The sequence below is a fragment of the Epinephelus fuscoguttatus genome, linkage group LG20, assembly GCF_011397635.1.
Source record: "Epinephelus fuscoguttatus linkage group LG20, E.fuscoguttatus.final_Chr_v1".
NCBI lineage: Eukaryota > Metazoa > Chordata > Actinopteri > Perciformes > Serranidae > Epinephelus > Epinephelus fuscoguttatus.
Window position 1 is genome coordinate 16,912,606 of NC_064771.1, and position 16,733 is coordinate 16,929,338.

The following is a 16,733-nucleotide window of genomic DNA, read 5'->3' on the forward strand; positions in this document are numbered from 1 at the left end:
AAAAAAGGTAATAAGCAACTTTGCAAGAAACGTCCTACAAATTGCAAGAAAACAGAAGATTTAGAACATAGAAATTGCATAAATATTGATAATAACAATAATTAGAAATAAGCTAGCAATTTTTTTTTTTTTTGGCAAATTTTTAGTTTTAGGGTTTTTTGGACTTTTTATTTTTTTGCTAATTTTCTGGTAATTTTCTTGTACTTTTTTGGTATTTTTTTAGGTAATTTTCTTGTTTGTTTGGGGGGTTTTTTGCTGTTTTTTTTAGGTAGTTTTCTTGTTCTTTTTAATAATGTCTTCTCATGTTGCTCATTGTCTTCTTCCCATGTTTTTGATGGAATTCAAGACAGTTTTCTCAGGTTTCAAAGGGTTACTGTGCTTTGGTGTTATGGCGATGTCACTGTCTTGCTAATTGTGTTTGTGTGCTGTTGTCCTTGCTTATGTGCTTTGTTTTGTGCTCTCGTGTGTGTTTGTTTGTGGCTATGTGCTTTGGTCTATGCTGTACTTTTGTATAGTGCATTCTTAAATTTTTTGGTTATATGGTTAGGTCATTGTTTTAGTAACAGTGCTTATGTCTTGTTGTTTTGCCTACAGTATGTGCCTTGTTGCTGGTGCTTTTGTCTGCTGTGCCTGCTCTCTGCTCACGTGCCCTTCTATGGACATGCCATCAATCTGTTTTTTATCTGTGCTTATGTGTTTTTATTTTGTCTTTTTCTTATATACACTCACACCACCAACCCTGCATGGCTTAATCTGGCACATTTACGTGACTTAAGTCATCATGTTCATTAATATGCACTGTCCCTTTCTAAATAAAATAAACATACACATAAACTTACACACCAACCGTAACAAATGCGAAAGATTTAAATCAAGCGTTGGCATAATTCATATCAAAAGGTAGGATGCTGTTTCAAATAGTTGAAGAGCCTGGCTTTTTTAGGTTGTTTTTCACTAAAAAGGATGTTCACTAAAAAAAAGATGTGTCCTATGAGGTAATAAAAATATTTGTTTCTTAACAAGGAAATCATGGAATTATGATATCACCCCATGCTATCTTAATTTCAACTCTTTTTGGCGAACTCTGATCAAGGCCTTTGAGTGAGGATGTGAACTTGTTGGTACTCCATACACACAGAGTGTGACTCTGGCTCACTAATGCTTGTTAATCCCTTCTCTCCCAGTTCAAAGCGCCTCTATTGCCCCTGATCTGTCCCATGTCTAGCCGTAGGTATCTGTGGCTCCCCAGGCAGGGAATTTTGAAGGATTAAGAGTAAAATGTATTTTCCTGAGTCAGAGGGACTCCATGGTTTGGGTGCCAAACCACGTACTGCCCATGACCTTGTTTTGAGGGACAGAGGAATGGAGGTTTTGTCATGTTAGTTTAATGTAAATAGATCCCACCTGTTGTTTTGTTAGGCAGTGCTAAAGGTGAAACATTTACATGACACTTAGGAGTTGATTTTATTTCAAAGGTGTGGTCCGTTTCACTGTTATTCCACTCTGTTTATTTGGTTTCTGGTGGAGTTCTCCCGCTCCACCTCCCAGCTATCTAGATTCCAGCACTTTCCTTTGGATCATTGTTTCGTAAAGGTTTTCCTTGGACTGCTAACCAGATTGTGCAGATTGGTTACTTGTGCTTCTCTCTTTGTGTATCCCTATCAGATATCGGGTTTGCAAGAGCTAATTTGTGCCCAGCAAACTCCTCTCAGATTTCTCCCGCGTTTGTGATTGGAGAGAGAGAGACAGAGGCTTTGGCATGTTTGCCTTTTTCATTTACAATAAGTAAGCATGCAGCAGACTGACTTATCTTCAGAATTTGTGGAATGTTATATAATGCATGTAACCTTTTTAGAGGATTTGCTTTCATTAGCTGAAGTCAAGGACCAGTGGGAAAGTCAGGTTTGATCTAACAAGGCCGACATACCACTGAAGTCACAGTGCTGATTGTGTCTTTGCTAAGGTGGCAAATGGTTCTTTCCTTTCCTATCAGTTCTCAATACATGTGTGCTTTTCATATTTGAATAAGCTTTGCCCTGATATGTCCTTGTATTTCAGTCATCTGTAGATAAAAGTGGTTTGAATAACTTCCACGCCTGAGTGGCTCAGATTAGTGAAGCTGTACCATGGACCACAACGGTGAAACAAGTATTTTAGCAGTGGTTGAGAAAGCCACAGGACAGGTCATACTAATTTATAAGCACCTCAGTGAATAACACGTTCAACAATAGAAGTTTAAATTGCCAGTCGGGATGTGAGCCAAGAAGTGGTGTCAAGAGCTACACTCAGGATGTCACAGGAATTATTTCTCGGCATGATAAACAATGTTTGGTTTAGCTGTTATTTTCTTATTACTTCCACAAGCTTCACAGATAATTCTGTTTTCCGGTGAGGCCATACACAGCAGGCATTCTTCAGTACGATTTAGTATTTATATCGTCATGGTTTAGCTGAGGGCTAGGAGCGGGCCTTGCATGTGTATTGTTATGTACCACTTTGCAAATATCCCAGCAACCTGTCAGACACAGCAGGAAGGTATTCATGAGGTATTTGCATGCGCGTTCGGCTGGTGCTTGTATGCCAAGCATGCAAATGTTTTCCCCAGAGTTCTTCCAGGATATGATAGTGACCCTACACGTACTGCATTGTGTGTGGGTTGAATATGAGCATGTAGTCTATTGTGGATCAGCTTTTACATGTATTTCAACAGCAAACATGACGATACATTGATCTGGATCAATCCAATGATGCACAGTGGAAACATTGATGCATATCGTCATATTGTCATCATCATACGCCTTTATTTTGAAACTCCCAAGGCATGACTGTGTCCAAGCGGACCTCCCACCTAAACATTCAGTGCCAGCAGCCTAGCGCCTGGCAGATAATAGTGAGCAGCCAAGAAAGAGACAGTAAGAATATTTACTGATATCGTCTCATATCGATCACAGGCAAAAAATTGTCCTCAAATGTGAGATGTCCAGCAGGCATGTGCCAAATCTGAGAGTTCACTTATTGAAAAGATCTCCCTAGCCACCACTCACTGGTTTCACTCACTGGTTTCACTCACTGGTTTTGACCCTAATTCTGCACAAAAGCCACTCCGAACTGCATTGTGGTCATGTCTCCTGTCAGTCGACACTCCCAACCCCACTTTGGCCAGTGTCCCGCCCCTCACCCGCTGCTTTTATGTACTGCCCCTCTAATCCACAATGGAATGTCCCATGCCCTGAAACATCCCCTCTCTTGAGTTCACTCTTGTGTGTATGTGTTAATATTTTATACCCTACGATGATTCTGCTTTTTCTTTCATCATCTTTAGCCATCGCACTTGGCCTATAATCATGAGTATCAGAGTTTTGTTTAGAAACTATTGTGAAATCCCCTCCAGGAAAGACTCTCACCAAAGGGTATTCTTCTGCATGGGGTTATGCACAACAGCGGTCTGTGTGGAGGCGGTCAGGCGTGCCCCGGCACTGATTAGACACAAATAGTGGAAACAGAAAAACCACAGTGCCTTCATTGCTCTGCTAAGCAGACAGAGTTGCCTTTGAGTTTAGTTTTTATCTGCCTCACCACTCTCGCCAGGGGCCACCTATGCTTGTTAGGTGTAATGATGCAAATTATTACATATTACAGTACATGATACAGCATCATAAAACAAAACAGCGTAAAACAAAACAAAACAAAGGCTGCTTTTTTAAAATGAGCATCAAATGGCAAAAAAGACATACGAACAAATTAGAAATACACGTTCAGCCAAATACTTACAGAAAGTTCCATTATAAAAAAGTTTAAAGGAATTATTTTAAAGAGGGTTTTAGCTTGAATAACCTTCATGCCAGTAAACTCTGCAGTTACATAGCAAGTTGCAAGATCTATGAAAGAAAACAATAGAGGTAGTCAGCAGGACTGCAGAGTACATGGTAACAATCAAAACAAGGATGACAACATAAATTTATAATCCAGTGCACAGTAGTCGTATGTCCATTCAGTTGTCAAACCAATTTTTAAACACACTGCGGCTTGTACTGCAAAGCAGGATTTAGAGTTAGCGAGGTAACTTCAGGGTTAACTCTGGGTTTTTCGGTACTACGAAGCTGGTTCTCTCTCTTTTTTTTTAAGATATTTTTTAGGGCTTTTTAGCCTTTAATGTATAGGACAGACAAGCGTGAAGGGGGGAGAGAGAGAGGGAGTGACATGCAGCAAAGGGCCACAGGCTGGAGTCGAACCTGGGCCACTGTGGCAACAGCCTTGTACATGGGGCGCCTGCTCTACCACTAAACCACCAGCGCCCCAAAGCTGGTTCTCTTTTAACGGGGATAAATCATTGTAGCAATTTATGCTGAACAGCTAGTATCGAATCACAACCTGTCAACAACCCGACCTCTAACCAATCAGATCACTGAAGAAAAATGTATCCATGGACAAAAGTCCGGAGTCTCAGGTAAAAAAAAAAAAAAAAGTAGTGTATGTACTCTATTCTGTTCTAGTGATAGCTCATCTCTTATCGTATGAAATAACCTACTTCATTCATGGTTCTGATGATGTCACTCGTAATTAACACTGCCGCCTCTTCCACATTAACACGTTCGTGGCTGGATAGGAAAATCCAGAGTTGACTTAACTAGCTGGTAACCAGCTTTGTAGTGCCAGTTACCAAGACGACCAATGGTAGGGTTAGTCAAGCCAGATAACGAAAAGAATACCTGGGTAAGCTGAACTGGCTTCATAGTACAGGCCTCTGGCAGTCCGTGTAGACCCCATGCACTAAAATTGAATGTGAATTATGCGTGTTTCCATCAACTGGTTTGAAACGAATAAACTGGGATACGCAAAGCGTAGTTTCGTCAGAAGTTAGCATATAGGCTACACTACGAATGTCTGTAATCTGACAGTAGGAAGAGTATAAGAAGTAGAGGTAGCGATCTGGAAACAAGTCGCCTTCGCCATCCATCCAGAGACTAGGAAAAAAAAATGGAGAGAGGTCTTAAGGAATTTGTTTTAATAAGTTTTGATTGTTCTTTCACAATAGCTAGTATTGGGCATGTTTCATGCTGTCCAGAGATGAAGACAAGTTACAGCATTATGGGATTATATGGGAAGATGCAGACAGATGCTAGAGCACATTCTGCAAAGGGGTTTCCATGTCCCTTTTTGTGCATCATCTTTTTCAAAACAGCACAAAACCGAACCAAGCGAGCATGAAAACTTTTTTGTTGTGTCGATTTTACCATTTCCATACAGCTTTTATAATGTGATACTTCAAAATGTGCATGAAAATACATAAAAGGAAGCATGCATGGGGCCAGTTTACCAGCTGTGGAGAGGCCTTTCCTGGGTCTTGGGGCCAAATACAACCGAACTGAAATCACATTCACCTCTAGTTTTTAGGTTAGACCTAGAAATAGCCAACAGGCTCTGCTCACAAGACCTGAGGGGCCTGGCACTGCTGTACAGTACAGGCTTAACAACTCTGATGTAGGCCATGGATTGCTTCCATATTATAGTAGGTTTACACTGGTCTGGTTGCCTTGGCTGTCACAGCGGTTCACCCAGTCATATGTTATTATAGCACACTGCCCGATTCTCTTACTGCAGATGCAATAATGAATAACAGTTCACTGCTTATTCTAACAGTTATGTAAAAATGTCATGAGGACCACAGACACTCAGTTAAATCCCCCTATCACACTTCAGTTTTCTCACCTCACCCAGCAGAGGTGTTTCTGAATAGCTTCATGGAACAAAATAGTTTTCCGTGAGCCATTGTGAAACGGAAAGATTTATTCACTCGCCTGACTCTGACCTCGGCCATGAGTTTCTTTTCACCAGTTCAGCCTTTTAAAGACCCCGTTTCTGTTGCGAATCTACAGTATGAAAAGGGTTAGCATAGCAGAGATAGAAGTTAGATGCTAAACTTAACATTGCAGTGTTAACCACCACTCAGATCAGTCGCTCCCCTCCTCTCCCCGAGTACAGCTGGGCTTAATTCACCAAACCCAGATCATAAGCCACGGGGGTTGTCGGGAGTCAGTTTATTAGGAGTTTCAGCCTTCTCAGCCTCCTGAGTCACAGCTCAGCGTTGCTAAGCAGATCAGCTTGTTTTTATGTGTAACCGATATGAAAAAAGTGCCGGAGAGAGAGAGGCCGCACACAGAACGCGAGGCTCGGTGAAATGACCGTGTTCACATCGTGAGCTCACTTTGTTGAGGAATAAGTGAGCTGAAACCACAGAAACCTCGCCCCAGCATACTCTCAGGCTCCTTCCCAGCTAATTTTGTCAGTGATACACGCCTTAAATTATACTGTAATAATGGGTTAGCGTAATTTTTTTGGATGGATGACATTTGTCTACTATTTGGTTGCTCGGTGCCGCCAATAGTTCTGCAGATACAGGCGCATATCTAGTTGCCAGGTCAGGTCTTTGGTAGCCATGTAACTGAATAGTGAGCATTAACTGGGGCAATGTGCTAAGGAATTTGTGCAGGTGAAGGCTCGGATGGGATTAGATTTAATTTCACATACGCTAAGATTCGATTTTCCATCTAGAAAAGACTGTTGATCCGAGAAGTGGTGTTGTTTTTTTATGCTGTGAGGTCCTGTAGTTACTGAAGCGCACATCCCCCTGTTGCCAGGTTACTGACTGTAGGAATATACAGTATGTAGGTGCACTTACGTAACCCATTTAACAGCTGAGAGCAGCAAAGTTTTTTTGCACAAACGGCTATTTTGCTGCACATTATGTACATGCATGCATTTAACAAATGTATATTCAGAATGTCAGATTAATGTAACACCTAATGTAAGAATACAAGCCATTTTTATGACTTAAAAAAGGTCTGTGTGGTGAAAACACTATCTGCAGTTGTAAAGCATTTTTATTTTTCACGTCACATGCAAAGGGAATAAAGGCTGTACCCTTTGCACACTTTAAAATCCTGGTGAACTCACTATTGCTCTGAATTCAATAAAGTCAGCAACACTTGACGTCTGCAAAAGCTGATTTTCTTCAGGAGGTCAGAAGTTGTTTTTTATTGGTCTTTTTTTGCTCCTGTGATCAAAATCTTTGGAGTTCATGTCGTTCTGCAGTAAAACTGTCATGTTAGTGAAGTGAACTGCAGAAATGATGCTTATGAGTTTCATGTTTGGCTCAAATACTGGCTTGTTCTTCTGCATGTGCTTTTTCCATTGAAGTCAGTGTGCAGACATAGCTGTCCAGTCATTTTCCTCCTTGTGCGGAAAAACTTTGCATTACATAATTTATGACATAATCTTAAAGCATCTAGGCAGAACAAATGACAGGGTTATGGGAGAGGGATTTTCCTTCTGTTGCCATGATGAAATTAGTTCTGAATGTTGTATTGCTTTTATCTTTCAGGTGAAGGATCTGACCAAGTTTTTGGATCCCAGCGGACTGGGAGTGATCAGCTTTGAAGACTTCCACCGTGGGATCTCTGCAATCAGCAATGGAGGTGAGTCATGAGATGCAAGTTTTAGATTCAAGGCTTGCTATACATGTCTTTAATTGTTTTCCCTTGAAGGTCTTTATCCAGCGTTCCTTTTCTGTGGACTCATTTGGCCCGTTGTATAAGGCTCTGGGGGTTCTACATTTAATGATCTGTGAAACCTCCCTGCTAAAAATATTCTGTCATAAAAATGGCTTGCTTATGTCATGTGTAATAAATGCAGTAAGCTTTTATTGGACATAATAATGGCTGTATCACAAATCAAAGAGCTGTGATGCATGGTGAAATCCATATTCTGTGCTCTGATGCTAGTATTTTATCTGCCTGTAGTACTCCATGTGGCTAACCTGCCGTTAACCTAATTCTGCTGTTAATAAAAACTTCAACAGCAGATTCTCGCACCTCCATTTAGTCTCCAGCATCTGGCTCCATCTCTGCATCCCCCATGGCGCCCAAATATTGTTGTCAACACAGTATGTTCACATCCATCCCTTAGCTGATGGTAGGGATTTTGAAAAGAAAGGCAGAAGACTGACCCAAATTCTGTGTAACTGGGCTCTAAATGCTGTTAGTCTTTCTTTATCCACTTTGCTGTCCTCCTGTTCCACTTTATACGCTTTGAAAAACTGCCTTAAGTTGTAGTTGTAAGGACTCGTAAACTGTACTCCTAAAACACGAACAATTTATAAGCTTCTCTTGACAGTTATGTCACCAGGCTACCTCGGCAGTAAATCTTATCTAAATCTGGAATTGACTTTAGTTCTGAACTACTTCCCATGGTCGTAACAGTTAGTGAAGTGTACATGATGGATTAATGCTGCGTTCAAATGCTCCTCAAATGGTGCCATTTTCTGGGTTTGGAATCCATTGTTCCCACTTTCATGTGTTCATGACTTTCAAGTCATAATGTGGAAATAACATGGACGCTCCAAAGATGTGTTGTATTTTATTCCTTAGCGTTTAACGCCCCAGTGAAGATTCATGTCGCTATTCAAGTATGCTGAAACAGTTTGAAGCTTTATGTTACAAAGTAAATACATTTCTAACTAATCTAGATCACTGTACGTGGGCAGCCACTGCCACAACTGTTACAACCTAATTTCATAATTATATTTACATGTGAGCACAAGATTGATATCCAGTACGTGAGTAAATAAAAAGTATCTCGCCATCAACAAAACATTTAATTGTATCTGCTATGTTTCTGTGTATATGATGTCACAGTTGGCAAGTCATGTACCAGAATTTTCACTGAATATCCGCGTTGTTCAGACATGAGGGGGCGTTCAAGTAAATTTTACCTGTCGCAAGATTATGTACATTGTGTTAGAGGTTAAAAGATGTAAAAAAAAAAAAAAAAAAAAAAAAGAGGGCCCATTTGCACACTTGGAAAGATTATATTTTAAATAAAGATATTGAGAAACCTTTTATTGCCAAAGACTTTTCTGAGAAGTTCCTTTTTTTTTTTATCATTTTATTTGAAATGAAAGCAGGTTGCCTTTAACCATGAATCACTCAACTAAATTCATATTGACACACACTGAAGTGACATCATTACAAATAGTTTCAGCCCCTCAGCAATTTACAACACACGCTGGTCGTGTTGACATACCGCACAGGTTGTGGTGACGTCACCGCTGCACTGCACTGCTTACCTCAATCCACCCAGCCTATCGATTGGTAGCACTCTTTCTCCAGGCTTTTCTGGGTTGCACAGCTCTGGTTACTCCGAGCATTAATAAGTCATGCACTGGAAAGCATGAGATACACAGACACATGGGCTTATTGGCAGGAGTTCAGGGCGGGAGCGGCGGAGAGATGAGGTTTGGGCAGAGAGTCCTGTTCACCTAAATTATTTACTGTCCTCTCTCTCTGGCCTGGCCTCTCTGTTTCACCCGCGTCGCTAGTCGCAAAGCTGTGTTGTGAGGGCAGATAACACAGACGTGCCTTTACCGGCATATACTGACCAAACATATATGCTTTTATACATATATATATATATATATATATATATATATATATATATATATATAGTGAGAATGAGTATTCAACATGCCATACATTTGTGTCATCAAACACATTTCAAGTGCAGCAATTCTTATTAAAAAATTGGACCTTACTTCAGTGCACTTCCTGTAAATCTTGTGAGGAGCTCCTGTATGTGGTGGGTTGACGGTCCCAATGGTGCTTAAAGGAACATTTCAGAGAGCAGACATTAAAAAAAAAAAAAAAAAAAAAAAAAATCTGTCATGTACCATTTCAAGTGTCGTCATGTGTCCCTGAAGTTGTTTTGATGGCTTGTTTGTCTTTGGCGAACTCACATATCACATAAGCATGATGTCATGGGTCAGGATCCAGCCCGGGATCATTATCCCATGATCCTGTTACTCACTGTTTTGTCTTTACTGCCTCTCTTCTGCACAATCAGCAAAATGGAAAATGAATCATATAGTTTCCCAATAGTGTGTGAACATCAGACCTCTACTGTAACTTCCCAGGTCACTCGCTCACACTCACACTGCTGACAGAATTCCACTGTGCTCGTAAAGGCGGGGTGCAGTTTTTTAGACTTTTTTTTTTTTTTAAGATCCGTGTTCTCTGTTACAACTTCCCCACCTCCTCTGCTGCAATCAGGCAGCAAAACCTGCTCCTCCAGCTTCAAACCCGTTGTCTAGTTCCAATATAAACATTCATTCTTTGCACCCCACCTTCATTTTTATTTCATTTCTGCACCACTAGTTACCAGCAGAGGTAGGGTTTAATAACGGCAGGCCCGCAGGCTATGGAAATGCCTGGTCCCCTGTAGTGGCTGTGGCATGTCTGAAACAATAAAAGTTCGAAATATCTGCGTCCTCTGATATTTTGACATCATGCCAAGACACTGCAGGTGCGTTGCTCAAACAGAAGCCAGCTCCTCCTGCACGGCCCCACTCGGTGCAGCAGACTCATTTCACTTAATGTGTACAAGTCTCGAAGAGCAACGGCTTACGTAAGAGCAGGGGGCACACAAAAACCCTTGGGTGCACTGGCAGTTTTCAAGAACACTGTTTGTGCTCTATTCTCTCAGCAGGGTGCTATTCACAGCTCTGTTTACTAGATACAGGAGCCACAGTGGCTCCATCTTGTTGCTGTGTCTCAGGTTACACTGCTTGTCTGTGAGTGCTCTCAACAGAGGCCTGTATTGACAAATTTGAATTGGATACGGGTCGCGTATTGTCCTTTATTTATTGTTTTATTTTGCCCGCACTCTCATTAGATGACATTCTATAGCCCTTGAAATGCGAGTGTAAAAGTTACATAATGTTTACTGTCACATCACGCTCAGATTGCTGACTGTAAATATGCCAGAGTAGGGCAGCAAGGACACGCGGCCTTAAAGGTGCTGATTGTGCACTTGAGCAAACACATTACAAGCAGAAATATCTGTTTGTCAAACACAGATAGAAACACATATTTACCATCAATCTGTTAAGAGTGGAGTCACATTTATGTCTTTGCATCAAGAGAGATGGAAGACTTCACATGCCTGCATAAACTTAATGTCTTTGAGAAAATTAAAATGCTTTTCTCTCGCTTATCTAGATCATATTTGAATTTTAAATGAAGCTATCCAATTCACATTGTGATAAAATACTGCAGATAAAATTGCCCTGTTTTATGCTTAAGGATATGCTCATGCTAATTTAAATAAGTAATTAAAAATCACACAGAAACAATGCCATGTGTTATTGAATTATTATATAAACCATTAAGTGATAATGAAAGCATATTATACAGTATTTTACTGTATCTGTTGTAGCAGGAAATTCTGAGATAAAATTATCAGGCGCCACAATTTTCAGTAGGATGAAGAGACTGGTGTATTGAGTTGCTTTTGTCGCATCATAGATCATCTTTATGAGTTTGGCAGACATTTAAATGAACATTTTTATGCCGTTAGCCAGAGAGTGGTGCATGAAAAAAGTAATATACAAGATTGCTGTCTCATAATTTTGTGAGTTTCAGGAATAAGGGCTCCTGGAAATGTAACTTTGTACTTGTTCACAATACAAATGCATATTTGATAATGAACATTGCCAGGCTTGAAAATCTTGATTGTTGGGTTTAGATTTTTAGTCAAATATTTCATAGCGGGTAACAAACTTTCAGTCTGTTAGTGCTATTTGATTTGATTTATTTCAAACGATGAACAATATTGATATTTACATGTCTGAAAAGGAGGAGGAAGAAGTAGCTCTATACACTTGTATGGTCCTATTTAAGATGTATAACTCACAAAAGAAATTATGTACAACCCAACTATCCAACCAGTGTTAATCATATATAACAAATACTTCATGTTCATCCTACCAACCCTTCCTCATCCTGTCATGATACATTTTATAAAATATAAACATAAATCCATACCTGCTCTGACACTTCTTTCTTTATAATAAGTGTTTGGTTGCACATGGGTATTGGCACTGTGCACGCTAGTCTTATGTTTATTGAGCCTCCTTTGCTGTTTGACTTTATCTGTTTATTCTGCGCACATTAAACCTGCCTCCTTCCTCTCCTCTCTACAGGTCCCGAGCCACAGCTCTACAATGTAAACTACAGTCCAGGCGATGGAGCTGTGGGCTGTCCAGAAGAGTACGACGAGGTGAGGCGCCGCACAAGAGGCTTAACCTCTCTGTAGTTGTGTATGTGGTCCAGTTGTTGCCTTCAGTTCCCATCGGCGCATACAGCAGCACAGTGTGAAGGTCACAGGCTGAACTCCCCGTGCACTCGCACTCTTCCCACTGTAATTCACCGAGTGGCTTGCAGAGCTATCATTACCACTCTGTGAATGTTCCACAGACTGAACACCCTGGTTTGGCTGACACTAAATAGCATCTGGCTGGCTCGGCTTTTGAGTATTCTTTGACAAATATTGAATTAGCTGGAATGTGCCTGAGTTTTTTACATGTGTGTTTTTACAGTTGTGGTTAGCATATCTGGAATTCCTGGCTCCTCTTGTGCACGGAACTTGTATATTTAACCATCATTGTTGCTGGCCTCCGCAGAAATTGAAACGTTTGTGCTATTGTGTGCACTTTGAGCACTGTGGGGCTATGACTGTTGTTTTAGTGGCTGTACATTGCACAGTGTCAGCTCCCTCTCTTGGTATGGTGTAAAAGTGCAGGCCAGTGTATCACAGTCAGGAGGGCAAATGGGTCCCGTCCACTTCAATCCATTTCATAGAGTCCATGAGTTGGTAATGTTATGATAAAAAAAAAGGCATTTGTCTGAAATGCTTTGGTAGGGGAAACATGGCCCTTTGGATATTTGTTGAGACCAGTGAATCTAATACAAGAGACACTAACACAATGTCTGATGTATTGTACGGTCTTATTGGATTTAATTATTGCTCCAAGGCTCCAGAGCACAGTGAAGGCCTTGCGAAAATTTGTTTGACAGAAAATAGAGAGCTTTCATATATTAAAATGGATAGAGTACCAGCAAGATGAGGGGGAAATCAAGATAAGTGGAGTTAAAGCAAATGCCAAATGATAGGTATATTAAAGATATAATATAGTTGTGCATTTACATTGCCCCAAATGTTTCTAATAATGTACAAACCCTGAGAAATCTCTCTTTAATGCAAGAAAAGGTGCATTTCATTCAGTTGCCTTTCAATGGTGTTATATAACCTATGGCCCCTCTAGTTTCTCTAACGTCCAGGGAAACACAGGGATATGCAGCACATCAGGTTCATGCTTTGTAATGAAACTACAAATTCAAATTCAGATGATACCTCAGAGAGTGAGGAAGGAGTCATACAATCTGCTTCTATGACAGATGGCTCATCCCAGGCACAAAGCTGATGTGTATAGTGATGTCATACCATCACAACGACATTTAACAAGCTCCTAAAGTTATTTTTAGTGTGATTGTTTAGACCACAGATAACATTCAGGCTACCCCATGACTGATCTCACTACGTAACGTTAGCTACAGCAGCTGTATGGTTAGTCAGCTAATCTAATGTTAAGTTAGCAAGTTAACATTGGGTTAGCTAAAGTTACTGCTGGCTATTTCATATCAATGAATGAACGTGACTAAATGGAACGTGAATAAAACTTCAACACGATTTCTGTCTGAGTCACATCAGATAGATTCCCAGAGGCACTAGTAGTTGTTTAACAATGAAGACAACAACTCCCATGATCCCACACTGCTTCATGATGTCATCAAATCTGTGTTTTATTAGTCCTTGAATGATGTGTCTATTGAGGATAGTTTTTCAGTTGAGTAACATGACTATTCGATAACTTGCTGCAGTGATTTTGTTTTTAAATGTAGTTTGCTCCTTATTTTTTATTCAGATATTACAAATGAAACCATAAATGGCCACTAACAATGAGTAAGGTCCAGTAAATTATAAACTCTCTCTGCTGTTTACTGGAACCCGAAGGTTTTTGGGGAAGTTTGTGTTTATGTTTGAAGTCCACGCCACACCTGTGTCCATGGCCTTGTTTTTTCCCCTCCAGTTTCTGGCAGAAAAGGGTTCCTCTCTCTCAATGGCTGCGCTGTTCTCGCCCTGTTTGCTTTCAAAACAGGCAAGGTGAGGCTGTTCAGCTGAGGCCTGGCATCAGAGAAAAGCAACGCCCCGTCCGGCCCGCTTTTTTCCTTTTACTAAATATTTTCTGCCGTCGCTAACTTTCACATTCCCATGTTACATTCTGATTCTTTAGATTCCATATAACAGTAATTGTCAACAGCAATACAGGTTATGCAACACCTCTGCCTTTTAGAGTGTTAAAGCTTAACAGCATGTGAGTTTTCAGTTGGCACACAGACAGACAGTTATGACAGGTTGTTGTGATGTATAGCCCTCATTCACTGAGCAGTCTGCAACATGAAGAACATGGCTTACTGATTTATACTGTCACACTGGGCCAGGAAGTGAAGCTCCCAGGAGCCAGGAAAGATTAAACAGTCATTCAGCTGATGGTGTGGTGTTTTAACTGCTGGCTGATTGAGCGTTACAGCTGACTTCTGCTACTCTTTGGACTTTGTCTCTGTCTCCTCCCCTCTGACCACCCAGTGGAGCTGAACGAGGTGTCACAGTATTTTCCTTATTTTTTTTCTCAAGCGTGCTCTCTCACTCTCCGTGAGAGTGAAGGTGGGGAGGCATTTGTAGTCATTAGCTCTCATGGCAGGCCAGCTTTTCTGTCAGTGACACTGGGCAGAGAGAATGGTTCTGGGCATGGTGGATAGCCCCCTGGGCCCTGCTTCTCCTGACGCTGCATTTTTAATGGTACGTTACGCTTCCCAACATGACTCACCTGTCTCGCCTTCATTATTGCTTCCCAGCTCTGATACCTGATAATGTGTGTCTAGTTGCTAATACGCTCAGATGCTATTTTTTGGCATGTATCAGTGTATGGGTTTTGTATCAAGCGTTTGGTAGGTGTTGCTTGGAAAGCCTAAAGCTTGCTCATTTTGTTTGAACTTTTTGCTTAGAGGTGTTGATGCAGCAGGTTTTTGCTGCTTGGAACAGCCATCTGAATCACAGCAGTCTGTCTCTGAAGTCTGTTTATGCTCGATGATTTGTTTGGTAATTGGCGTCGGTACCTGGCTGGCTCGACCTGAAGATTTAAAATAGACCATCTGGGAAATGGCTGTTGGTTTTAAAAAGCCTATAGGTGTGCTGTCTGCCTTTTAGCTTTTCATAATTGTAAATGATCCTTAATGGAAATATACCTGATGACATTGAAAAGTCAGAAACAGAAGTCATCACAATGCATTCTGTTGTTTATCATAATGATGGCAGCAGCTTGTTGAGCACTAAATGTTTGTGTGTGCAGTATTGTGTGCTGTGGTGGAGCAAAGCTTTATAGAGCCATGTTATTATTTTAATCAGAAAATACAATATTAACTCCTTTGGCTGGGCTGTTTATTGATATTAAATTGATAAGAGACAAGATATAGTCTTTGATTTTGGGTATCGTAATATCCCAAGTGTCTTTTCATGGTTTGAAAGGCTGCATTACAGGCATTTGGTCAAAAATACAGTGATATTTAATTTTCTCCCTATCACCCAGCCCTATTTACACTCTATTCATGTCTATGCCCTGTTGTTACCTTGGTGAATTATTCAGATCAGTATGGATTTGTCTGTTTACTGCTCGATGGGCGTGCTGTAATGTGTTTCTCCTGTTTGGTTTCTGTTACTGCAGCAAAATGAGGTGACAGACAGCGCGTACCTGGGCTCCGAGAGCACTTACAGTGAATGTGAGACCTTCACCGATGAGGACACGGGTGCCCTCGTACCCCCCGAGATGCACGAGGATGTGGAGACGGATAGCGGCATCGAGGCCACGCTGCACGACCCTGAAGACGGCGGAAATAGGTTGGTATAAAATACACTATCAGCCATATACACAGTGTCAATTCTGACTCATATTTCCTGGATACACATTCTTTCTGTGCTTTGTGTGTGACGCTGAGGAGGCTATTAGCGACCCTGAATGACTTCCGTAATACATCATCGATTGTAATCCACTTGTCATGAGATCAGTGCCAGAATGCTGCTTGTAATCGCTGCTGGCATCTGAATTTACCGTAAATGTGCGTCAAATCTCCAGCAGAGGGTTAGCCCTGAAGTCGCCCTGCGCTGACCTTTCACACAGATCACATGGTGTGCGAGTCTTGCCTGCCCAACGCTGGATCACTTGGGTTCTATGTGGGTCAGCAGACAGGCAGATTAAAGCGAGGCAATAGGCAGCCACCACTTTATTGACCTTAAATTCCTCCACTAATGCAATGGGTAAAAAGTCAGTCAGACATACAGTATGTTATGCTTCTGTTTTCTTTTTTTCTTCCATAAAATAAAGCTCATTTAGAGATAACTTGAAATGTGCACAGAGCGCCTGAGACCTTGAACACTGAAAAGCCCTTCTACCATTCTTTATCCAAGCCAGTGTGTCTGAGTGGATCGGCTGAAAAGAGACAGAGGCACTCTCTGAATTCTCGGTTAATGGCAGAAATTGTTCAGGAGCACAGCGAGTGGAATATTTTTAATGTGAAGTCTTAAAAGAATTCATTCATTTGTCATTTTGGGTTACAGTTGCTTAGGTTCCCAATCCTCAACACCAACACTGCCCGCTCAAAGCAGTCAAAATGGTAAAGACTATCCTCCTTATTGACTTCTACTGCATTCCAGATCTCATGCCAATGATCTGGTGTGATGAGTCTCTCAGACTGCCTGGCAGCTGTCAGTCTGTCTCACATGTCTTT

At 41.0% G+C, this 16,733-nt stretch overlaps 1 protein-coding gene across 3 annotated transcripts in view; it reads left to right on the forward strand.

The window, feature by feature from the left end:
• The window catches only part of rab11fip3 (RAB11 family interacting protein 3 (class II)), a 33,638-nt gene that overhangs the window by 4,662 nt on the left and 12,243 nt on the right, over nt 1-16,733 (forward strand). For 2 of the 3 annotated variants that reach the window (XM_049563023.1, XM_049563024.1), the window contains exons 2-4: nt 7,382-7,475; nt 12,035-12,111; nt 15,674-15,846. In XM_049563023.1, coding sequence (XP_049418980.1) covers nt 7,382-7,475; nt 12,035-12,111; nt 15,674-15,846 — 344 coding nt within the window. Of the gene's footprint in view, nt 1-7,381; nt 7,476-12,034; nt 12,112-14,593; nt 14,752-15,673; nt 15,847-16,733 lie in introns of those variants that run through there. The other variant, XM_049563025.1, reaches the window with a different exon arrangement.